Source organism: Capronia epimyces (assembly GCF_000585565.1).
Source record: "Capronia epimyces CBS 606.96 chromosome Unknown aczIQ-supercont1.2, whole genome shotgun sequence".
NCBI lineage: Eukaryota > Fungi > Ascomycota > Eurotiomycetes > Chaetothyriales > Herpotrichiellaceae > Capronia > Capronia epimyces.
Window position 1 is genome coordinate 2,210,439 of NW_006912905.1, and position 24,218 is coordinate 2,234,656.

General features: G+C 52.6%; 8 protein-coding genes across 8 annotated transcripts; 3 read left to right on the forward strand and 5 right to left on the reverse strand.

Annotated features, from left to right (window-relative positions):
• Positions 1 to 112: 112 nt before the first annotated feature.
• Positions 113 to 2,014, reverse strand: A1O3_02604 (cytochrome c oxidase assembly protein subunit 15; the record flags this gene model as incomplete). Its single annotated transcript, XM_007732744.1, has 2 exons — positions 113 to 1,415; positions 1,521 to 2,014. 2 exons carry the CDS (start codon positions 2,012 to 2,014, stop codon positions 113 to 115), a joined length of 1,797 nt encoding a protein of 598 aa, XP_007730934.1.
• Positions 2,015 to 2,328: 314 nt separating this feature from the next.
• A1O3_02605 (uncharacterized protein) lies at positions 2,329 to 4,355 on the reverse strand (the record flags this gene model as incomplete). Its single annotated transcript, XM_007732745.1, has 2 exons — positions 2,329 to 4,236; positions 4,290 to 4,355. 2 exons carry the CDS (start codon positions 4,353 to 4,355, stop codon positions 2,329 to 2,331), a joined length of 1,974 nt encoding a protein of 657 aa, XP_007730935.1.
• A 1,281-nt stretch (positions 4,356 to 5,636) lies between these two features.
• Positions 5,637 to 6,893, reverse strand: A1O3_02606 (oxidoreductase; the record flags this gene model as incomplete). Its single annotated transcript, XM_007732746.1, has 1 exon — positions 5,637 to 6,893. One exon carries the CDS (start codon positions 6,891 to 6,893, stop codon positions 5,637 to 5,639), a length of 1,257 nt encoding a protein of 418 aa, XP_007730936.1.
• Positions 6,894 to 7,459: 566 nt separating this feature from the next.
• Positions 7,460 to 9,964, reverse strand: A1O3_02607 (uncharacterized protein; the record flags this gene model as incomplete). Its single annotated transcript, XM_007732747.1, has 1 exon — positions 7,460 to 9,964. The coding sequence occupies one exon, from the start codon at positions 9,962 to 9,964 to the stop codon at positions 7,460 to 7,462; it is 2,505 nt and encodes an 834-aa protein (XP_007730937.1).
• A 2,048-nt stretch (positions 9,965 to 12,012) lies between these two features.
• A1O3_02608 (uncharacterized protein) lies at positions 12,013 to 14,004 on the forward strand (the record flags this gene model as incomplete). Its single annotated transcript, XM_007732748.1, has 1 exon — positions 12,013 to 14,004. The coding sequence occupies one exon, from the start codon at positions 12,013 to 12,015 to the stop codon at positions 14,002 to 14,004; it is 1,992 nt and encodes a 663-aa protein (XP_007730938.1).
• Positions 14,005 to 16,207: 2,203 nt separating this feature from the next.
• Positions 16,208 to 19,000, forward strand: A1O3_02609 (STE/STE20/PAKA protein kinase; the record flags this gene model as incomplete). The annotated part of the gene is made up of 4 exons (XM_007732749.1): positions 16,208 to 16,984; positions 17,071 to 18,372; positions 18,417 to 18,851; positions 18,899 to 19,000. The coding sequence occupies 4 exons, from the start codon at positions 16,208 to 16,210 to the stop codon at positions 18,998 to 19,000; spliced, it is 2,616 nt and encodes an 871-aa protein (XP_007730939.1).
• An 846-nt stretch (positions 19,001 to 19,846) lies between these two features.
• A1O3_02610 (signal transducing adaptor molecule) lies at positions 19,847 to 22,092 on the forward strand (the record flags this gene model as incomplete). Its single annotated transcript, XM_007732750.1, has 6 exons — positions 19,847 to 19,886; positions 19,944 to 20,203; positions 20,254 to 20,374; positions 20,426 to 21,040; positions 21,101 to 21,271; positions 21,326 to 22,092. The coding sequence occupies 6 exons, from the start codon at positions 19,847 to 19,849 to the stop codon at positions 22,090 to 22,092; spliced, it is 1,974 nt and encodes a 657-aa protein (XP_007730940.1).
• Positions 22,093 to 23,370: 1,278 nt separating this feature from the next.
• On the reverse strand, positions 23,371 to 23,965 carry A1O3_02611 (cytochrome-b5 reductase; the record flags this gene model as incomplete). The annotated part of the gene is made up of 2 exons (XM_007732751.1): positions 23,371 to 23,668; positions 23,853 to 23,965. The coding sequence occupies 2 exons, from the start codon at positions 23,963 to 23,965 to the stop codon at positions 23,371 to 23,373; spliced, it is 411 nt and encodes a 136-aa protein (XP_007730941.1).
• Positions 23,966 to 24,218: the final 253 nt, after the last annotated feature.

A 24,218-nucleotide genomic window follows, 5' to 3' on the forward strand; every position in this document is an offset into this window, starting at 1 on the left:
TTGATACATGACACTCGACCTGCTCCTGAACATACATAAGCCGTGCTGGCCAAAAGCCGGCGAATTGTACATTTAAAATTAAATGAGAAGAGACGGTCTCTCCTTCGCCCTTTTATGCCTCCTCGGTCCTTTCAGGTGCTGGCTTCCCAGGCTTCTCTTCACGCCGTGCTCGCAACTGCACTCTCAGACTCTCTTCCGCATTCATGCTGAGCATAAGCCCGAGTGCTGTGACCGCGGGCATCACGCTTGCAGCCAAGACAGTGGCGCCATTGGCATTTGCGGCATGCACACCGCCGGCTTGGGACAATACAGTGCTGCCACCAGCCTGGCCGAACGCAGCACCCCCGACGTTCTGCTGCATTCTCTGTGCTAAAATGCGTGCCGCCTGACCAGGGAACCAGACACGACTACCGAGAACAACCGTCCAGGTCAAGAGGGCCAGACTTCCTGCCTGATGGGCGCTCGCCAGGCCGGTCGGGACGAGGTACAGCAGCGTCGAAATCCCCAGGATGACCTGCAACCAGACGAAGCCTACCACGCCGTGCACACCTCGCTTGGCGGCCGCAGGGAGGACTTTCTGTAATGCGCCGGAGCGAGCGTACGTCCAGAGTGCCATGACGGCAGTGAATGTGGTGGTCGCGAGGATGCGATGGTCGAGTTGCACGAGACTGGGGTTCTCGAGCATGTTGCGCCACCACAGATCCGATCGATCCGGGGCACGACTGTAGAATGAATCCCACAGCTCGGATTTTGGCGGGGTCAATCCAAGACCCATGTACGGGAACTCGTTGTATATCAGCCCTGCGTCGAGCCCTGCCACGAGCCCGCCAGACATGGCTGTCAGAAACACCAGACCGGCGAGTAGGGCGACGGAACGCTTGAACGGCTTCAGGGCCGGGTTGCGGAGTGCGTTGAGCGAGGCCTCAGCGACGTCCTTGGATGATCGGAGGAGTTTGTTCGTTCGCAGGATGTCCAGCCCGCTCCACAGCATGGCGAGGTAGCAAATGAACGCGGTGCCCAAGTGTGCGGTGAGCCTGTACTGTGAGACGCGTGGGTGCGAGCCCGGCGCGAACAAGTCATCTTTCAACCCGGACTTTACCATCCACCAGCCGATGAAACCTTGGAACCCAATCAAACCTGCAATTCCGAACAATCGCCAGGCCATGGATCGCGAGACCTGCTTTCTTGCCACGAAATACACCGCAGGCAACACGAAGCTGATGCCGATGAAGCGGCCCCAGAGCCGGTGAATCCATTCCATCCAGTAGATCGACTTGAACTCCTCGAGCGTCATGCGTGAGTTGAGCAGGTGGAATTCCGGACTAGATCGATACTTTGCGAACTCGGCTTCCCAATCCTCCTCGGACATTGGTGGGAGAGATCCGGTGACAGGCTTCCATTCGGTTATGCTCAGTCTACAGCCCCGGCAGTCGAGTCAGCATTGGGCCCAGAAATTCACTCAGTAAGACTGAGGTATGAACATGGCACCGCCTGCACCAAAATGCACTTCGGAGACTTACCCGGACTCTGTAAGCCTCGTGAGGCCTCCGAACACCACAATGCCAAAGACGCTCGCGGCGCTGCCGAGAAGCCAGTAGGCCACTGTATTCGATGATGTGTCTGGGAGAGTTGACTTCCTGCTTTTGCTCTTGCCCGTGCCCTCTGACCCTGATTCTTTTGCGGCATCGATTGGCCCATCCCGCGTGTTGGCCTGCGAAATTCTTGATCTTGTGGAAACCGAGAACGCCCGGCCGAACCGGCTTATCGTATCTTGACGCGCATTGGCCTGGCTATTTCGAAAGCAGGTGATTGAGACTTGCGTGCGTCGTATCGGTATCTTGGGGCTCGTAGTGAGGTGCCGAGTCTCCACGGCTCGTCTTTTCGTCCTCGAACTCACATGCTGCGCTTGGCTCAGGATCGAACTATGCCGGCGACTGCTGCAGTCGAAGAACCGCTTTGCCAGGCTCGGGGCAGCTTCGCGGAGGACCCGCGCAAAGCCCGATGCGGCTGGCATTACGGAACCAAATGAGGGAGAACTGCTGAAGCTGCGAGAGCTGATCAAGTCCTGTACTCGTAGTGGGTGGTCTGAACCGTTTATATGGTTCAAACGACAAGTGGGCACAGAAGCACTGGCCAATCGGGGAGCTTGCACATCTAAGCATCCTCCGAATCCCAGTCAGACCACTACAGTTTTAGACGTTTTATACGTTTTATGAAAAGAAGAATCTCGGGTATGATAGGGTGGCATTTGTTACAGAATCGATCTAGCTACTATCATCATTAATTTTGTCGTTATGAGCCCAATCCAAAACAAGATCCGGGCTAGTGTCAGTAATGATCCAGAATCTCATCAACACCACTACCCTGTCTCTGTGGCGGTTGCCTATCTCGCGGATATGGTGACGGGGCACCAGGAAGACCTGGCTGTCCAAAGGGAGTATATGTTCTGGTTGGCTCGGTGGCGCTGCGCACACCAGCACTGGCAGAAGTTGAAGATAGGGGTGTCATAGACCGCGGTTCGGCCGAATAAGGCGCATATCCTCCAGGTGCCGGGCTCTGCAGTCGAGGTAAAGTCGGAACCCCAGTCGGTGTCATTGATCGGATTGGACCAATACCATTCGGCGTGTATGACCTTTCTGGAGGCCCTCGAACAGGAGTCTGTGCTCGAAATTGTGGACCAGGTAATGGAGAGTTTCGACCTCTTCCTTCGGGGATACCTGGGAAAGGCGGACCGATTGCGGCTGCCGGTGTACGACGACCCATGCTATCAGCTGCAACATCCACATTCGGTCCAGACCAGGAAGGTGGCTTCACTGACGAGGCTGAACTTCGATCTTCTGGGTAAGGCAGGGCACTGCTGTTGTCGGATGGATATCTCGGCCGTGGAGCATTCGACATGCTTGTTCCAGGACGCGGAAGCGAGTCCATTTGATAGGATCCAGGCCCGTTTCTATCTCCCTGTGCTGTACCTGGCCGTGGGACGGTGGCGCTCAAGGATCGTTGTGAGAGTTGGGAAAGACCAGTCATGCTTCGGTTAGGTAGTGGTTTACTGTACCACGGACTCGTTACGTCTGCACCTGGTGTTTGTGCTCGATCAGGCATCTGGCCCATCTCTCCTGCGGAGCCCATCAACGGAGCATTGGAGCTATAGCTAGACCACGATGCGGCAGACCCGTGCGTGACAGTTCGTGCGGGGATAAGTGGACGTGTAGCGATGTCAGGCAACGTCGGTATCGATTCACTGCTGTTGCTACCTGTCCCAGGCCGAGACGAGTATTCAGGCAGAGTTGTCATGGTCGTTTGTCGAGATAACCCAGACAGAGAGTCGACTTCGGAAGTGCTGATATTGGGTAAGGTTGGCTGCTTTTTGAAATCCAATCCTTGACGAGCAGCCATTGCCTCCTGACGCGCGCGAAGTTCGTTTTCTTTCCGCAATGCTTTGTCTACTTTGACCTTGACAATTCTTTCCATCCTTCGATTGATCTTGTTGCGGCAGTAACCGGTCAAGCCTCCATCATCTGTGGGGATGTGATGCCAGAGGAAAAGGAGGTATAAAATGATTGAAATGATCAGACTAAGCATTGAGATGACCCAAATGAACAGAGTCCAAAGCATGCCGAAAAGGATGACCGCTTGGAGGTGGTTTTCGTCTGCCAGTATTCCAATGTTGACAAAAAACTGGACCACTGGCGAGTGGCCATCTGTGGCAGCATGGTCGCCTTCCGGGATCAACTTCAACTTCATGACTGAATATAGAGTGATTGCATTGACGACTTGCCGGGGCCCTTCAGCAAACACAATTCGGAGCCATGCTTCGAATGAAAAGTAGGTGAAGAGCGCAACGTAGTCGGCACCTTTCCTGCTTTTGGTTAACTCGGCGAAAACCAAGAAACGTTTCCAACCTCTTCCTTGTCCCCATCGAATTGACTGTACACGCACGGCGAGGGGGTCGAGGTAACTTTTAGCAACTCCACCCTGACGCATGACCCTAACAGCACGAATCCATCGGTAGACGAGTAGGACGAACGATAGGATGATACATCCAGCGAATATCCATCGGGAAATATGTAAGGGAATTTCTGGCTTGATCTGACCGGCCCATCGGTCAAAGGCGAGGAGATTGATGGCTGTAAAGGTGTCGACGGCGTAGACGGAGAGGGAGACGATCAGCATGACCAGGAGATAGCCATAGGCGAAGGGTGTCCAGCACGAGGTTGATTTGAAATCGTCGAGATTCTGTAATCCTGATTAGACCCTCCGCGGCAATTTTCTTCATATCAGGCACATACAATGTATTCCCATTTCTGTTCGGCATTGAGATTGCCATATTTCTCCCGTTCACCACAGCAGCCCATAGTGAACGGAGCTTTTCGTTTGTGTGTTGTTGTGTTCGAGGTGCTGCGACCGGGCAGCTGTTGAGGAGGATTTCAGTGAGCGGCAAGCCACACGCGCGTGGCCGGTAATCAGATATGGCAGAGAGGTTGTGTTGGTGGTGGGCGGGTGTTATGGCACGGCGCAGCCGTTGGTCAAGGTAACAAGAGCCCGGCTCAATTGTCACTACAGTTCAAGACCTTTGTCCGTGGAGGCTTTGTTGCATTGCTTTCGGACTTCCTGTTATTCACTGGAGACTATGGTGGCTGTTGATGTCTCCCAAGCAAACCTGGTGTCTCTCGAGGAGGTGCGACACTAGAGAATAGAAATATTCTCAGGCGACTTGTGCTGCAGTCGTCAGCTGGCGAGAAGGTTGCGGTTGCACAGAGCGCAGGGAGGTCGGCGGATAAGGGAAGGCTGGTGAAGGACCCTGCTCGAGCTGAAAGTGGCCCCTGGGCGTGTTGAAAGGAAACAATAAGGCAAGGAGAGTGCGGCAGAAAGAGAGCGAGTGAATGGGTGAATGAACGACTTGATACAACAATTGTAGAGAGTGTCGGAAGCGCTGAAGTGACTTGCTGAATAGGTGCCAGGTCAATGAAGGAGCAACGAAGTGCAGAGAGTTGGCAGGCTGACGAGCGCCTCTCCTGCTGCTCCTGCTGCAGCTGCCAGGACCAGGGGCCGTGCAGTCAAAACAGAGGCAAAGAGGGTCGCCAGCCTCTAGGTTTGGCCTCGGGGATTTGATGGGCCCGCACTTCAAACCACGCCATACTCCGTACACATCTAGACACGATCTAGCCCCTAAGCTGCCGTCTCGGGGCCTGCAATCGGGCTGCTTTCGGCACTAGCGCCCCCATCACTCAGGCCCCCAGGCACCAAGCTCAGCCAATCTTCAGCCCGGGTGAGATCTTCAGACACGCCTCATGCAGGAACCCGTGCGCGCCTCCGCCACCAAAGGCTTATCCTATACGAGCACCGCGTCTACCAATAAGATGAAGAGGTGCACTCGAAACCAGTCTTGAAACCACTTGGGTTGGTGTGTTGTACGGAGTATGGAGTATGCTGTAGAAATATCAATGGGTTGTCTATCTTGCCAAACTTGGATCTCTAAGTCTGTGTATACTTCCTTCCCCGCCTCTCTCTATGGTGTCTATTCTTTCGAAGGGCCTATTTCTGCCAGTGATCTCACAGACGCCGTCGCTCCAGCCCAGCACATGTCCACAGTACTCCGTACACCATCCAACCGCTCCTTAGCGAGCAGGCCCATCCTAGTTCTTTGCATGATGCTTGCCTTTACCGCCTGCGCGACCCCCAAAGCCCCATTCGATCTGGTGCGGCAGCTGTATTTCAACCCCAAGTTCTTCGGCAAAAGTCCACACCAGAAAGGGATTCTTTTGGAAGTAGCGGCCCACAAATACCGCATCCAATCCTTGCCCCAGAATCTCTTGAGCCTGCGGCCCGGTAGTGATGCTGCCAACAGCCGATACAGCGAGAGAATCTCCGGTCTTCTCTTTGACAGCAAGAGAAAATGGAACCTGATATCCCGGACCGCCCTTGATCTTCTGGGATGGGTGAAGACCGGCAGAGCTTACGTCCAGTAGGTCGACACCGAGCTCGGCCAGAATTGGCGCCAACCTGGCTGTGTCTTCAATTGTCCAGCTCTCCGGGAACTCATCTTGCCCCTTAAGCCAGTCGTCTGCGCTGATTCGAAGGAACAGCGGCGTCTCTTTCGGGATGACGGCTCGAACGGCTTCGACGATCTCCCTAGTAAGCCGGGTTCTGTTTTCAAATGATCCGCCGTATTTGTCGGTCCTTTTATTACTGACCGGGCTCAAGAACTCGTGAAGAAGGTATCCATGGGCGTTGTGAATCTCAATCACATCAAACCCGGCCTTGATAGCTCTCTTGGCTGCGGCAACAAACGCGTTCTTGATTCTCACAATACCCTCGGGCGTTAGCTCGTTGGGATGGGGGAATGATGGTGAGAAAGCAATGGCGCTGGGTGCGACAGTCTCAGTAGGCCAGCCACCAGCCTCCTTCTGGGCGGTGTCCCCCAGACTCAACCAAGGAGCGACCGTGGAAGCTTTGCGGCCCGCGTGGGCGAGCTGAATACCGATCTTTTGATTCTGGCCGTGAGCATACTCGACGATTCTTTTCAGAGGGCCTATCTGCCCGTCTTCCCACAAGCCACTATCTTCAGGGGTGATGCGACCTTCGGGTGTAACTGAAGTAGCCTCTGTAAGGGTGAGTCCAGGTCCGCGCTGAAGAATTCCTCCGAGGTGAGTCACATGCCAATCATTCAGATACCCATTCTGAGCCGAGTATTGGCAGAGAGGAGACAGAAAGATCCGGTTGTGGAAGGTGACACCGCGGATGGTGAGCGGCTGGAAGAGTTTCGGCACAGGCTGGCCGCTGGACTGAGGGTCGTGAGCGGTGCCAGCAGCCGGGATTTGGGCTGGAGTGAAGTACGAAATGCCTTCAGCTGCTTTGTTGAGAAGGACAGGCTTTTGATCAGCGGATCCCATATTGTCAGTGAAATATTGCTGTCGGCCCTGTCCGGAATGCTAGCTGTAACTTCTCCGAGTCTTTCCAAGGGTATTTATATGATAAGCTGAGTCGCGATTGTTTGAAATAGCTGTCAATATATAAAAACCTATGTTGCGTTGGCTTGTCTACCTCCTAGGTACTTGTAGGTAGTGACTATTGTTCAGGTTTTAAATCAACGAAGGTAAATCAATGAGGCGAATCTGCTTCCGAGAAGTTCCCATTCAAATGACGTTTTGATGACACAATGATATCTCGGGGAACGTTCGCCCCAGGTTGCCTCCAATATGGTGCAACACTTGAGTCAGACATCCATATTAATTGCCTCCGTCATATTAAGATGCGACTCGCTTAGAAAGCAATGGAAGTCTTGAGTCTCGAATCTCGTGTCCCAAGTCGGAGTGATTTCCTAAATCGGAACATCGCTACCGGAAAATATCTCTTCCAATTCATTGCTCATCAACTCGTCATCTCGTCATCCATGCTTCAGCAACCTTCAAGGGTTGCTGGAGAAACTTTGAGGCATTTCTTCGTGTATCATCCGAAATCATATGTTCCCAATCACCACCATGTACCTTAGTCTACCCTCCTTGCTCGCCTTGCTGGCATCGCATTCCCCAAGACCATCGTCAAGTTGCATCTGGCCGCTCTTCCAGCCCCAGCTCTTACTCACGTCGAATTTGTCGGGCGCACTCTCGTATATGCTCAGGAGCCGCCCTGCCCGGCTCGGCGAGTAGATTTTGAAGTACGTCTTGATCGTTGGCCGCGAGTCCATATAAGGCGGAATGGCGGAAACATTGTACTTTTTGTGCCTCCGCACCAGTTCCTCGTCGTCGTCGTCCGAATCTAGTGTCTGAGAGCCGAGAGGACAGAACTCGCTCGGCACCGTGCCAGCGGTCTGTGAGGTCTTTCCTGATTGCGCCGACCCGCGCGCTCGACGTGTTGTCGAAGCACTTCCGTCTTGGGTGGAATTAACATTGGCAAAGTCGAGGTCGTTGGAGGGGGCAGCAGGCTCGTCCTCGTGTGCGCCTTCTGGCCCTCGCGCGGCCTCGTTTGACCGCCAATTCTGGGTCCGACGTCCGCTCTTTCGAAGCAGCATCTCACGCTCCAGCTGCCCGATACGATCATCCACAGCAGTAGGAATGAATTGTGCAAGCGGGTCGTCGTGTGGGTCCTTGTCTTTGGCCCGGTGCAGATATATGCCTAGTTGCTGGACTTTCGAAGTGTTGACTCGCTGAATATACAGGTTCCACATACTGCCGGCGTACCATACAGTCTGCGAGTAGACCCTCTTTCTATCCTTGAGAGTCCGGGGATTGGGGAATTCGGCAGAGAACCTGAAGGGAGGATAATAACTGTACCGTGGTCGAGTAGTGGGAGAATAGCTCCGAGAGGGAGGACGGCCACTTTCGACAACATTCCCTGTGGCAAAATCGAGAGCCCATGCGACGTCAGTGGGCTCGAGAATTGCCGATAACCTGGCTGCGTGCGTGCTCCAGTCGGCTCCAATGGTTGCATTTGCGGCTGCAGATGCTTCTCGCGTGCCGCCCATCACAGACGAAACATCATGTTCTGGAATCCAGAACTTTCGGGCCCTACCATTGCCATCCCACGATCCTGACTCCATGTCAAGTGTAGCCTCGGTTGGGCTTCTATAGTCCTGCTCCCGTAGCTTGCCCTTGCTGGACGTTGCTGTTCTCTCGGTCTGAAGGTCAGCCTCCTCATAATCTTCGGCCGATTCACTCAATCCAAGCTCGATATCGCCCTCTCCTGCATTGAGCACTTTCTGTCGAAGCTCTAGCGACATCCATAATGCATCAGAAATGACCTTTTCTGGAAGGACTGGAACGCCGAGGATGTCCCTTTGCGATCGAATCTGTTGCAACTGCTCAAAGCGAAGGTGGACATAGTGAATGCCTTCGTCGAGCAACACCAAGAGCGGCGCAATCTCCGGGGATGTGTACAAGGCGATCCAGGCCTCATCCCGTTCTGACACGTATCGATGTTGTGTCGCGATTCTATAGGGCGCGTCGAACCTGACAGCGAAGAACTGAAGACTGCTTGGTTTTGGATGGAGATATCGCCCACCAGGGGAGACTAGCCCAGCCTCGACGGCTTTGGCTCTCAACCGTCGATTCAACAGCTTTAAGGCCAGATACCAACGATCCCATTCACCAGGGATGAAGAAGGGGTCACCTCCAACGATCTCGCGAATCAGTTCAGCAGGGATTTCGTCCCAATATTCATATGGCATTTCCCAGCCTTCCCGACAAAGCATGGCTTTCGCGGAAGACAGAATACGGTCCCCAGCCTTGCCGTAATAATTGTTAGTCACCAGCTTGATGAAGCTGTGGAGTGTAGCAGGCTGCATTTGGCGCAGTATTGCTTCAACGCAGAAATCTACCAAGTCAGGCATGTCTAGCCAACAACCTGTGGCGAATAAGCCGACGGCTTCTTCTTCCTCCTGCACCGAACACTGGGTACCATAGATCCTCTTCAACGCCAGCTCGAAGGCCTTCTTGGTGATGTTGGAATCAATCTCTTCAGGTACCACTGTCATCTCTTTCGCCATGCTTTCCGACCAAGACCCTGAGAATGCCGAGGAAAAGAACGGTACCCGGTCGAGGAGTAGTTTGTGAAGCCTGTAGCTTTGGCCGAACGCGTGCACTGTGATATCCGAATGGCGGCCTGCTTCAAAGCCATTGTGGATAAGGTGGCCTGTCAATGAGCTTGTGTCACCCAATCTTCTGCCAATACTAGACATGGAACGGATCTGAGAGGGGCCTCGAGATATGGCCGGAGTTGCCCCATCGCTAGTGATGAATAGCCGAGCGAGCGCGGCAGAAGTGTTGGCGGAAGGGCCATCGCAGGAGGAAACAGCGGCGTTTGCAGTGGGATCATCAACATCTTTTTCCAAGTTGAGCAGAGGATGCCTGTTATTCACTGGGACTGGAGACTGGGCGAGCGTAAGATCTCCTACTCGGGGGTTGAGACGCCGGCTTCCGCCAGCACTGGTCAATGCAGCCAACGGGCCCGCCGTGTTGGAAGACATTGCACCACTCAGTGAAGCCACAGCCGTATTTGCAGAGACCGAGGCAGTCGGAGGCCCTGATACGAAGATTGATCGTAGTGGTGGCTCAAAGGCGGTATTTGAGTAGCTTTGGTCTCCATAGCTTAACGGAGTGACTTGGCCAGCAGATATCGCCCTTCGCTGGGGCAACGGTCTTGAAGCAGGCACACTGCTTGTCGGCTGGTGGAGGGGGGATCTGACGATACCAGAGCTCGACGATTCGACAAGATAGTGAGACGACAGAGCTTGCGATGCTACAATACCTCGTCCACTCCATGTACTTGTGTCGAGTTCCGCATCCGAAGTAAAGCCATCAAAGCTTCCTATAAGTCCATCCAAATCATCCCTGGGAGGACCCCAACCAGAGAGTTGCTCGCGGTCCATGAGACTGTCCCCCAATGTCAGTAGAAAGAGGCGTAACAGGGACCTTCTGAATATGGGAACGTGTTATCTCTGATCATGTCATGAAAGCAGGCCGAGCCTGATCGAGTCGAACTTGGAGAGCTGTGGCGACAATATCACTTGAGCATGCAGTTCAGGTTACAATAAGGCGCTCGCACCAATCCTGCGAATGGACACAGGCGGGACTGCTAGGCGGAGGTCTTCTGAAGAAAGAGTTGACTTTGGTTTAAAGTGCACTGAGCGAAAAGAAAAGCATCCTCGAGCGCCAGATAAGCCCGTCCTTTCCCACAGCCCCCTTGACCAGCATGATCAATGACGAGGGCTGACAGGTGACCAACTCGACTGTTGGACGGATGACACAAGCTGATGCCAGCAAAGATGATCGAATCCAGTTCTCGCCCGCACTTGGGCGTGAGAATTATGTCCGAGCACATGTCGGAGATAAAAGAACACCTGGTCCCGATTGCGTTCGAGCCACCACCTGCTCGATTCGACTACTTTTAGTCCTTGCCGACGAGCTACGAGACCCGAGCAAGTGATAAGATACGGATACCGACCGAATGGCAAGGCAACAAACTGAACGGACGCAAATCCTCCTTTGAGGTTATATGCAACGAGCACTTTCGTGGACAGAATGGCAATCCGTCAAACTGGCTACATTGACTGCTCAACACGAGCCGCCTTACAATTGCAGCCGTCGCAGCGTTGACAGTCCTACTCTCACCGAAAGCCTCTTGGTTCCCTAGATTCACAACGTCCTTCCAACCAGCATCGTCCACCATCTGGCCAGTCAAAAGAGAAGGACAATAAGGCAAACCAAAACAAGGGATACTCGCTATATGGAGCCCCAGGACAAAGACTACAGAGACAACTATGGGTTTAGAAAAGATGGACGTCGTCGGTCAGTCTCACAAGGTCGGAATGACCACCACGACTCTACGGACACGAGTCCACATACCCTGTTAGATGGTGCTACTTCAGCGTTTGATGCGCAAGAAGAACCTGCGCTTGCAAATGGACAAGATCAAAAAGATCCTCTTGACTTGGATGGAAATCTCCCGGGCAGGGGTCGAACTTCACCTTTAGCAGGTTCTATGCGAATGGGCGAAGGCTTTAAGCAGGCGAGAGTTCTCAGATTATCCGTCGAGAAGTTGCAAGCCCTTCGGTTGTCTCCCGAATCACTCACCATCCATCCCATGGAGCAGAATCGCTCACTGCGCTCTGCTAGTGAGGATACTGATATCACTGTTGTTGAAACACCTACGGCAAAGATGGTTGGGTCTGCGGGCGCAGATGTGTACACATTGAGATCCCCTCTCCATACATCCCAACTAGAAAAGCTTGACAGTTTGGACAAGCAACAATCTCACCAACCTACAACAGAGGCTCTTGACCACAACATTCGGCCTCTGACAAGTCCAAGTCTAAGACCAGGGATTCCTCAACGAGCCTTCTCGACTCCAAGTTCGGTTAAAAGCCCTCAGTCCCCATCAAAACCCGATAGAGTGCGTCCGACTCTTAAGGTGCCAGATCCTTCTCTACGCATAGAGAATGGCTCCGGCAGAAGATACTCCTCTTCCGGTCCACTTCTTCCTTCTCCGATGCCCCCGTCGATCCCACTGCCTCCCATGTCAATCCCAACCTACCTGCAACTCGAACTCTCCTCACAACGACCTTCAGAGTTCTACCTACACCGGTCTTCTAGCGGCGACTTCCCATACGAGTCTTCGCGGGCTAAACTTGAGAGATTGGTCAATTTCCTGCTGCTTCCTCCACATCTTGAAAGCGTACTCTGGTTTGGCATGCTTGCATGTCTCGACTCCTGGCTCTACACTTTTACGATACTACCGCTTAGGCTCCTCAGGTCGGTCTACCTTCTTGCGAAATCGTGGGCTATCAATCTACTGACGGAGGTTCGCTTCGTCTCAAAGTTTGTGTACAATGGCGCTGGGAGAATGTGGGAACGGCGTCGTCGAAGCAGCGTGCTGCAAAACTCGGTGCGAACAGTACCTCAGCCCAGCCCAGGGGATACCAAATTATCACAGAATGGGCCGACTCACAATCGCAAGCATGCAAAAGATCATCGCAGATCTAAGTCTATCCCGTCCACTTTGTTACCAGATAACAAGGCGGACATGCTAAAGGGACTACTAATCATAAGTACATGTCTCATCCTGCTAAAGCTCGATGCCAGCCGTATGTACCACTGGATTCGAGGGCAGGCCGCAATCAAACTATACGTCATTTACAACCTCCTCGAAGTCTGCGATCGCCTCCTCTCGGCCATAGGTCAGGACGTCCTAGAGTGTCTGTTTTCTAGAGAAACACTCGAGCGCAAACCGGACGGTCACAGCAAGGTTCTCCGACCATTTTGGTTGTTCATCCTTGCTCTTATCTATACCATTATTCATTCCACGGCTTTATTTTACCAGGTGATCACTCTTAATGTAGCCGTCAACTCTTACTCGAATGCGCTCATCACTCTGCTCCTATCCAACCAATTCGTCGAGATCAAGTCTACGGTGTTCAAGAAATTCGAAAAGGAGAACCTCTTTCAATTGACTTGTGCGGACATTGTCGAACGATTTCAACTCTGGCATATGCTTATTATAATTGCCTCTCGCAACATCGTGGAAACAGGTGGTCTGACCGCCGGATTGAACGCGCTGCTAGGATCTTCATCGGCGACGGCGGTGGCTCCATTGGCCAGTAACAGCAGCATGCCCTTGATGAGTGCCCTGCCACCAAAGTCGTCAAGTTCGATCCTTCCTCTGTCCTTTACTCTGGTGCCTGCGGTGGTGAATTCGATAACATCGTACGCACCCGCAGTCAGCCAGATCCTAGGACCATTTCTGGCTGTTCTGGGTTCTGAAATGTTGGTGGACTGGATCAAGCACGCCTACATCAATAAGTTTAACAATACCCGTCCGTCGATCTATGATCGTTTTCTGGACGTCCTTGCTAAGGATTATTATACCAATGCTTTTGGCGATCAAAACTTGACAAAACGGTTGGGGCTCCCTGTCATTCCTTTGAGTTGTCTCCTCATCCGGGCCAGCGTTCAAACCTATCAAATGTTCAAGGCAGCCTGGGTACCTTCGACGCTCCCTACCTCATCGAACAGTCTTGCAAGTATCCACGAACACTATTCATCAGTCAGATCGACGATGCCATTGACAACAGGCACGGTAATCTCCAGGACCGTCGACGACCTCATCAACGCCATTCCAGCAGTCATTACCGGCTCCCGCGTTGTCACTCACCTGACCACCGTCTTAATGGTTCTCATGATCTTCTTGATATTATTGGCTTGCAAGCTTGTCCTCGGGATGATGCTGCTAGCCTTCGCGAGGTATCGGTACCATTCAATGAAACTACGCGAGAGGGATCCGATACATCAAGTGGAGGGGGGCCGGCGCGTTGGCGGGTGGGGTGTCGTTGAAGTTGATGAAGACAAGCAACGGTGGATATATGAAGATGACCCTGCTGGGATGCGAGCACTACGAGAGAGAGGGGAGCGAGAGAAACAGAAGCAGCAGAAGGATAAGGATAAGGGCGAAGGGGTCGACAGCCTTGATAATGTCAAACGCTATGAAATGGTCGCCAAGCGCATATGGTGAGGACGCGGGATCGAATACTATGGGCAGGAGAAGCGTGCGTTAGGACCGAGCGCTCGACCGCCGACAGTAGGGTCTTAGAAACAAAATGTCAAGTGTTGTGGCATCTTCTGATTATTGATAGATCCATCCAAACATTGTGATATCTGCAAATGCACCTCTTCATGAGTCTAGAGACTTTGACATTTGCACTGTGTGACAGGTTGACAAAAGCGTGGCAATCTTTGAGTGTGGCCCCACGACCCTGTCAATTCTTCCTGAAATAAAGGGAACAACATCCGAGATGAACGGCAGAGCGGGAAGAAATTCTAAATTGATGATGGGCAGGGAGCACCATTGGCGCTGTTTCCTGCAACTGGCTATACCCATGACTGCTGGCTGCAAGCCTGCAAATGTTCGAAGGGGTTGGTTCAGATTGGGCCCTTTGAAAAAATGATCCTGGACGTAGTTACACATAGTTTCCAATGAAGCTTTCTCATGGTACTCCGTAGAGGGCTCGCAAATACACGCGAATTTATGCTGTAAATTGACTCCAGCCTGAAGGAGAATTTCAGTCCAGTCGGCACCAGTGAGTATGCAGAAGGACGGAGACATGCACATAGCAGGCTTGTCCGTACCCAGTTGCAATGCACTAGGCTAACGTCTCTTCCTGCACCCTATAGCCCATGTCCCTGCTCACAACGGGTTGAAAAGGTCATCGTCGTCATCGTCATCGACCGTTGATGCAAAGCAGCCAGGGGCGTGACTGACGGGCCTGGCCAGTTTCAGGAAATCAGGGATGCCGGCCCGGGGTGGGTAGAGAGCGTCTTAGGCTTGTCTTGGAGCGGAACTATATTTGTTTCGCCTGTTCAGGCCGAAGGACAACAATGGACGGAGTAATATGCATATCGTAGGTGCAAGCTCCGGCATGCCTGTAGCTGTTCACCCGCAAATTCCTTTGGGCCCGAGATGTGTGCCGTTTAGATACGTGGAGGTGGCAGTGCAGAGCCAATTCTGCTTTGGACGGCTGAAGGTTGTGATCAACGGAAGTCCATATAGCAGATCCCTACCTAGTAACTACTCCGTCAACCCAGTGAGAAGGTGGAGATGGCCGTCGGTGACAGCACAGGCTCACCAGACTCCGACTGCTGTGACGGTGATGGCAATGGCCCGCACGGGTTGAAGGACTGGTCACTCTGGTTTCAGCAATAATTATTGTCGACTGGTCCGTCAATAGTGGTCAAGGGCACAACGGACAGATGGGAATACGTATCTCCCCAAGGACCAGGGTCAGATTGGATGCAAGGATCGATCGGTTGTACTAGTACGTACTGAGAGATACTCAGGGCACAAACAGCTTGAGCATCTGATTACGGGGAATATTGGGTATTCAGACGATGGACAATTAGGGTTGTGTTGGTTGGATCAAATCATACGAGGTGAGGCTAATATACGAGGTGGCTTGACAAGGGATGTTGTTTTTCACAGAGGTGGATACGGATATACAAACAATTCATTCAGCCTGGATACCTTAGTACCTAGGTGTAGGTACCTAAGGTAGGGAGGTATGTGTGGTAGTCAGGAATAGCAATGAAGAGATATACTGAGTAGGTGCTCTGTACTACTAGGCATGAATACATACTCCGTTGCCTGTTATTCGACCTTCGTACTCATTAGGCCTGCTGGATCTGTGTCTTCTTCTCTATCACCTTCAGGCTGGACAGATTGTGGGCTGTGCTGTGCTGTGCTGTGCTGTGCTCCCTCTGTGTTTTCTCCAGCATTGGTTGGAAGCACAAACTCCGATTTATCACCTCACCACCCATTCATCACTCAGTTCTATCTCTTCTTGTCTGTGGCAGAAGGGCATCCTATCCTCGCGACAAGTCTCCGGGTCATTCGTGCCGCAAGAGAGCCCCTTTCACCGTGTCTCTCTGTCGCTCTCGACGGCCAGTGGTCGGCGCGCCACCTCCAGCTTTGTTTCTTGTTCTCCCCCCGGGCAGGCAGGGTCCAGTAGGGAACAAGGACAGGGTTAGTTAAGCTGCCAACGTGAGGCACTTGACTGCGCCGCCCGGGCTGCACCTGCAGTGGTCCAGCTGCGCTTGGGCTGCATTGCACCACAGGCACACAGCGTGATTGCGCTGCGTGTCCGCCTCCTGCCAACTCCACCGCCCGCACCATCTTGCTTCACACAAGACACCACCTGCCAGCTCAACCTTGCCTTGACAACATGGACTTGAATGCCGATGCCCACGCCGGCACCACTTTCAAACGGCGTCGAGCAACCCTGACCAAGAATCCTCCTCCATCTGCCTTTACTTTCGCTCAGTCCCTTCGCAAACCTCAATCCTCCGCAGCCCTTCAAAGAGCGCCGTCAGCTCCTCAGCCACGCAGTCAAGCAGCCTCACATTCGAGCCGCGATTTCCACCAGAGGACGCAATCCTCCGCCTACGGTTCCTCGACCTCGTCCCTGGAACACTTAAGCAGAGATCCTTCCCCCATCCTTCCATCCGCTCACTCTTTCGCATCCGCCGCCAACAACCACCAAGTACTACATACCTTTCCGCCCACGCCTGAGACCTCAGATGACCGTCACAACGACTTGATCGGCGCGCCTTTCGACGCCTCAGGACTTCTGTCATCGTTCCAAGCCGTCAGCATGAATGAGAAACACAATGGCAGTGCGCCGCAACCCCTTCTATCGAATTGTAATAACACCAGCCCTGACTTGCGACAACATCCCTTGCGAACTTCTCAGACATTTGGACCTGGAGGCGTTGCCATGATGGAAGTCACCCCTCCCAAGTCAGAGAATGGCATTCTGAGTCCCAAGAGGTTCTCGGGGGATGGGCAAACAAAACCTGGAGGGCCGTTTCGCAAGAGGAGTGGCTTCTCCAGCTTTGTCAACAACATGCTTGGCTCTCCCAGGACAATCAAGATCTCCGCGCCCGAAAACCCGATGCATATGATACACGTTGGCTACGACAATCAGACCGGGCAGTTTACGGTGAGTTCGACTGAGTGTATTCCCATCGTCTGATCTGTCGAGCATGTATCCTCAGCCCGATGTGGCGGCTAATTGATCGATTATAGGGACTCCCTGCGGATTGGCAGAGAATACTATCTGATAGTGGAATCCCCAAGACTGAGCAGGAGCAGAATCCTCAGATGATGGTGGACATTGTCGAGACTTACAGAAGCAATTTTGGCGGCACAGATGATGGCGTTTGGCAGAAATTCGATCATGCAAAGCTTTCGGACTCCCCTCAGAGCAGCAACAGCAGCCATCACGGCCCCGTAATAACGACTACAAGCATTGGATCGAGTTCCGCTGCCTATTCGCCAATGGTCGGTGTGATGTCGCCTCCAGCAAGTCCTCGGTTTCCGCAAAACCATGAAGGGAGCTTCGAAAATCCACGAGCACCGCCACCGATTCCGAAAGGCCCTTCGGGAATGCCGGTGTCTAGCATAAGATCTGGTCAATCTCCTATCATGATGCCGCATCGGGCCCCTCCAAGACCTCCTCAACAAAACATACGAGATCTTGCGCCCGCACGATCAGCTCCTTCGCCTCCTGTCGTGCGAGATTTGCCGTTGCGGGCAACTGAAGAACAATCGAACCAGCAAGCCTGGGTGACCTCCTCCCCAGTCTCGCCACCTGCTCCTGGAGATGCGGCACGCAGTCGTTCTGATTCTAAAGGCCCTGGACTTACTCCTCCTCGTACACAACAAGCAATTCAATCTCCAGCTCAATATCAGCAGCAACAGGAACATGCAATGTTGTTGGCTCAACAAGCCATTCAGAGCAAGCAGCTTGACCGTAGTCGGAGTCAGCGTCAGGTTGCGCAAGGTGCGCCCGATGTGCCGCCCAAGGTCCTACCTCAGCAGCTCAGCCCTAACAATCCACCAACACAATTTGCCGCCGTGGCGGAGTCACCATCCCTACAAGGCACGCAGCAGGTGGCCATGGTCGGTCCCGCCCCAGGCCCCAGACCCCGAACGAGGCGACAGCAGAGCAATATTGTGGATATCACAGCTAGATTAAAAGCAATCTGCAGCCCAGGAGACCCTACCACGAAGTACAGCAACCTTAACAAGATTGGACAGGGTGCTTCCGGCGGGGTTTTCACCGCATATGAAACTGGCACAAAGCGATGTGTTGCAATCAAACAGATGAATTTGGAACAACAACCAAAGAAGGATCTCATTATTAATGAGATTCTGGTTATGAAAGACAGCAAGCACAAGAATATTGTCAATTTCATAGACAGTTTCCTGCACGCTGGCGACTTATGGGTCGTCATGGAATATATGCAGGGCGGCAGCCTTACCGATGTGGTGACGTTCAACGTTATGAGCGAGAGTCAGATTGCAGCGGTGTGCAGGGAGGCAAGTGTTTTCTTGGTGGCGCTGATGGTATCTAAGGCTAATTGTCTCAGACATTGTACGGACTGCAGCATCTGCATTCGAAGAACGTGATCCACCGAGACATTAAATCTGACAACATCCTGCTTTCGGAAAGAGGCGACATTAAGCTCACCGACTTTGGGTTTTGTGCTCAGATTAATGACACACAGAACAAGCGCACGACAATGGTGGGGACGCCATACTGGATGGCCCCGGAAGTTGTGACTCGGAAAGAATATGGTCGAAAGGTAGACATCTGGAGCTTGGGTATCATGGCCATCGAAATGATCGAGGGAGAGCCGCCTTATTTGACTGAATCGCCGCTGCGAGCTCTATACCTGATCGCCAAGTACGGAACGCCGCGTATTAAGGATGAGCAGGCGCTCTCACCGGTCTTTCGAGACTTTCTACATTTCGCCTTGAAGGTGGAACCTGAAAAGCGAGCGAGCGCCCATGATCTGCTACATGTAAGTAGCCATCAGCGTCCTAGCCACCAGTCACTAACAGCATACAGCATCCTTTCCTCCAAAACTGTGCCCCGCTTGCCAGTCTTGCGCCTCTTGTTCAGTCGGCTCGAGAGAGTAGGGCAGCGGAAAAGGCCAATCGAGGAAACTAACATCTTTCTTTATGCATTGTACAACCTCTCGCACCTGCTATTTGTTCTTCGGATGGGCAACCGGGCTGGTCAAGGCTTAGAACAGCACCGGTCAGCCATCAGCGGTCTGCATCCAGATTAGCCAATACTTCTCCAGGGGTTGGGCATCTTCGCGAAGAACTTCCATCCAAGAAAGTATAGAGCTGCGGGAACGGGCTTGACCTCACCTTTTTGACGGCGTCATGGCCAGAATCATCGCTCTAGCGAGTTCAGGGACTTATATCTCCTTTTCACCAACGTCGCCGAAAGACACGACCCCACAACTGTTTTATTTTACGACATCCAAGGAAGTTTTACGATTACACGACGACTGGGCGAGGGCGTTCAATCGGATAGCAGCATGGGCTGTCTCATGGCTATTTTCAGTGCGTAAGCACCCTAGTTTCGGGACAATATCTAGAGGTCTGGGAGAAAACGCAAGGATGAGCCACGACGTTGACCCTCAATTGTATTAGCAGGGAACTAAGCTATGTAACGACAGAGCCTCCATAATAAGAGACTCTGTTTCGGTCGGATCGTAAGCTTTGCCCCTTCGACAATTTGGTTCTTGTGTGTTGTTATCAAACTGGAGCCAACATTGTTGAGCCTTGTAAAGAGATGTGGCTGTGTTAAGTCTTTAGCTGTGGCGTCGACTTCATCAGCCCGCCTCCTTTGCGTCACCGGGCTCTCAGGTTAGGCTCCGGCCGCAGCGCACTGGTGCATCAGAAACCGTGAAGACCAACTTTCTGTTACTATCATCCCATGCTCTCGTCGAGACTGTAATCCTGTCTTGCTATCGAGTATAACTAGACTTCTTCCGTGCCCATCATGTTTCGGGCCCAGCAGAACACCTTTGACGATGCCGTTGGTAAGCTACACAGCACAAGTGTTATTGTTGTCTTAGACTGACTGACTTTTGATGTAGCTAAGGCAACGGACGAGAACTTGACTTCCGAGAACTGGGAGTACATACTAGATGTTTGCGATCGAGTGTCATCGAACGAGAGCATTGCCAAAGATGTTGTGGCTGCCATGATCAAGAGGCTGGCGCACCGGAACGCCAACGTCCAGCTATACACCCTCGAGCTCGCCAATGCGCTATCTCAGAATTGCGGCATCTCCATACATAGGGAACTGGCGTCCAAAAGTTTCACTGACCAGCTGCTGAGGCTGGCCAACGATAGGGTGCGTTGACAAGGTCACAATTCTGCCACTTCGGCACTGACCTGGGCCAGAACACACACCAACAAGTCAAGTCGAAGATCTTGGAAAGAATGGAGAGTTGGACGAAGGACTTCTCGAGCAACACTGAGCTTGGAATAATGGAACAGGCTTATATGAAAATGAAGGCGCAAAGTGAGTGCTCTGTTCAATCTTGAGAATTCGCCCAAAACTGATTGTGGCCAGACCCAAATCTACAGCCTCCTCAGGCGCCGGTGAAAAAACAGATCACCGAATATGACCGGCAGAAGGAGGAGGAAGAATTACAACTGGCCCTTCGGCTTTCTGTTCAAGATAAGTCCACTGGACCTTCAAGCCAGCCATCCGGCCCGGCGGCTGAACTCGCAGCCCAACCGTCATCATCATCGCAATCGGCTCCCCATCCCCCAGTTCCGTCGGGCACGACCGCTGCAACAGTCTCAAGAGTACGAGCGTTATTCGATTTTCAGCCTTCCGAGCCCGGCGAATTACAATTCCGCAAAGGGGATGTCATTGCGGTGTTGGAATCTGTCTATAAAGACTGGTGGAAAGGCTCGCTCCGCGGACAGACTGGCATTTTCCCACTCAACTACGTCGAAAAGCTCCAAGATCCGACCACGGAAGAGTTGCAGAAGGAGGCACAAATGGAAGCAGAAGTCTTTGGACAGATCAAGAACGTCGAGAAGTTGCTGGCCTTGTTAAGCACCAGTAGCGCCGACATGAGTGTCAGAGACAATGAGGAGATTACTGAGCTCTATCAGAGCACATTGTCGATTAGACCGAAACTTATCGAGTTGATCGGGAAATACACGCAAAAGAAAGGTAATGTTTGCCGCAGCACGATACCTTCAATGACAAGATTTACTGACTGCTATTCCAAAGATGATTTCCAGCAGTTAAATGAGAAATTCATAAAAGCACGGCGAGATTACGAAGCGCTTTTGGAAACATCAATGGCACAGTCAGCGCAGTATGGCCGCCCGGCTCCTCAAGCATATGGATACGGAGGTGGTCTGCCACAAGGCTATCCGCCCCAAAGATACTATACTCCTGGTGAGTTTTGAAAAGGTCCAAAATGTTCGGTCCCGGTCTAAAACTGGTATTCAGATGGGTTACCTCCCAACAATGCGGTACCTTATCCGCAGCCTCAGCAATCGTTCCAACCTCCTTATCCTGTAGCATCGCCTCCTCCTCAAAGCCATACTCCGTCCAACCAGCATCCATCACAACCACCACCGGAGACGTATCCCTCGTACCCGATTCCATCACAGGTGTCGGGACGTCGACAATCACAGTCTGACAGTTACGCCGCATATCCTCCCCCGGAAATGAACCCGTCGTACAACCACCCTCCGCCATCCGACACACCTGCCTCTCGGCCGGGGCGCCAGTCTTACCCTGGCCTTCAACCGCCAAACGTTGCGCAGCTTCAGCATCAGGATGACACCAAAGACTACTCGCCCTCAAACTACTCAAGCGAAGATCTTCACTCCACAAACATTCCCTCGCAACCTCCCCAACAACAAACGCTGCCTTCGCAGAGTTATGCACCGATCCCCCAAGTGCAGCAGCAAAGTCTCAACCCAGTCTATCCGCCCTCTACAGCTCCTCCACAGACGTACGACTACCAAGTACCGCAACCTCCTGCACCAAGTCACGGGCCTCCTCCCATTCCAGGGGTTGGATCCAATCCGACAGAGCGGCCGTCAACACCTCTAGCACAGTCGTCGGGATATCCAGCCTTTTCGCCTACCCAATCCAGCACTGCACACCCACAATATCAGGCATACAACCAGCGGCCGACGAGTGTGGTAGGACCGGCGCCAAGTGTGGGAGGAGGAGGAGGAGGCGGTATGAACAGTTACTACAGATAACAGACGTTTCATCAGTATGAACAAGTTGAACATGGTATGACCGCCTGGAGACTGGAAGAGTCCAGCTGTCCTCGGACGGCAGGCGGACGGATACTGTAGAGATGCCAGAACAAATGCAAGCCGAGCGACGTGCGTTCTTTTTGTTGCACTGCAGATTCTTGTGAGGAAAGATTCCTCATTCGACTTCGACCTTTGCCTGTAATCCTACATCTCGACCTACACACATGTACTGTCGTTTAGCCATGTGGAGCGGAAATAGCAATGACGGAGATCTGAAATTGGTCTATTTAGGCAGGGAGGGAGGGCACGCGAAGAACTCGAACTTGAACAGCCAGTGGAGGCTGTCATCTCAATGACCGCTCTTAATGCATGCTGCAAGCGCACCTGAACTTCTTCAGGATAGGGAATGGAAGTGAAGTTTTCCTTTTCTTTTTCTTTTCTCCGTCAGTGCTTGGGTTTTCGAGCACCGGTTTTGGCCTGATAACTTGAATCATTGAACAGTACTTGCCTAATTAAGGTGAGGTAGGTGGGCAGACAGGCAGGTATCTATCTTGAAATGACTACGTCCCTGGTACGGTCTGCAGTAGGTATCGATGATCAGATGGTGCTGGCGAACATGAGCCTTGTGGACATGCTGCCGAGGCCGGCTGGGGCTTATAGGGAGTCAACTATATTATCACTTCCTGGGAAACCAAGTCAACCATATTACCACTTCCTGGGAATCCAAAAGGAAAGTACCGTGTAAGGGAAACCAAAAGGAAAGCAGCGTGTAAGCGAACGTCTAGATCAAAGTGGTCTGGTCCCTGCAGCTGAGAAGCGTTGATGGCTATCAGACTCATATACGAGCAACTTTGTGTCCTCTGGTCGCACCTGCCAACCTCCTATACCGGGAACAAGAGGACAAATCGAGCGTCGACCAACTGGAGCTGACGGCCACCCGGAGAGGAAGACTCTGGGACCAGAATTGCACGCCGTGTGCATAAGATATGAAACCACTGGACTTCGACCTTGTTGTTCAGGCTTCTGGTTGTTTCTATTGTCAGCGAGACTAGGTACAAAACCAGTCTTCCTGTCTAGTGGACAAAGGTCTCTTTGTCATGGCCTCATACATGAGATCCTGTCTCCTTTGGCAACGTCCCATCTAGCCCATCCTACCCCCACCGTCACCAACACTCGCGCCACCACTCACATCACCACTCACAACGTCGTCGTCCGTGGGCACGCCAACCCCAATCCCACTGTTGCTTCCCACTGTTGCTGCTTCGCAACAACGTCAATCTATTTGCCTTCTTGATTTTGCACATAGTTATATCCAAAGTACGCAACTGCAGCTCCTAGCAGGAGAACCGCGTAAACAGCGATGCCGAAGCCAGGCCCGGAATCAGATCGGCCTCCAGGTCCAGCGGCGATCTTGTCAGTTGCACCAGTCTTAGGAGCAGCTTCGCCAGGAGCTCGCTTCAAATCGCCAACCAGCAGGCCGTCCAGGATTTCACGTGCTTCGTCTGAGTGTCCAACATCTTCAAAGGCTTCTGTAGCATCTTGACCGCCGACATCGAGGAGGACTTCTTCACCGCCCCTATAAGTAATGATACAATCATTAGCGATGATTCCCTTATCAGACAGCACACTTCCAGACGGGGGCTTGAAGAGAGGACGGGAATTGCGACTCTCAATATAATGTGGGGCTGGGAAGGGTGGGGGACGATGCTGGAAGGTCTTCGAGGACAATGTGCTGGGAGAGATTTGGACAGGGAACGTACGGATGTTCATCGACAAAGGAAGAGATGTTGTAGACCTTCTCATGGATGGTGACCCAAAGATCCTTCTTGGACGAGTGTTTCGACACCTCGGCGGAGCTGAATTGTCCAGACATGGCTGATAAGTTGAAGCGGTGGGCGGGAGAACGCTGTCGTTTCTTGAGGTGGCGCAGAGAGGCAGCAAGTTGAAGTCCCCGATGGTTGGAATGGAACAACAACAATTATTATTATGGATGATGAATCTTAGTTGATCGCAGTTGGGTATGGGTTTTGGCGGTCGGGGAGGGAAGTGTGTAATTACTCTGTACGCAGTATTTAGCAGAACATCCTCAGGAGGGCCTGCGGTGGAGCCACTTCACCTGTCCCCGG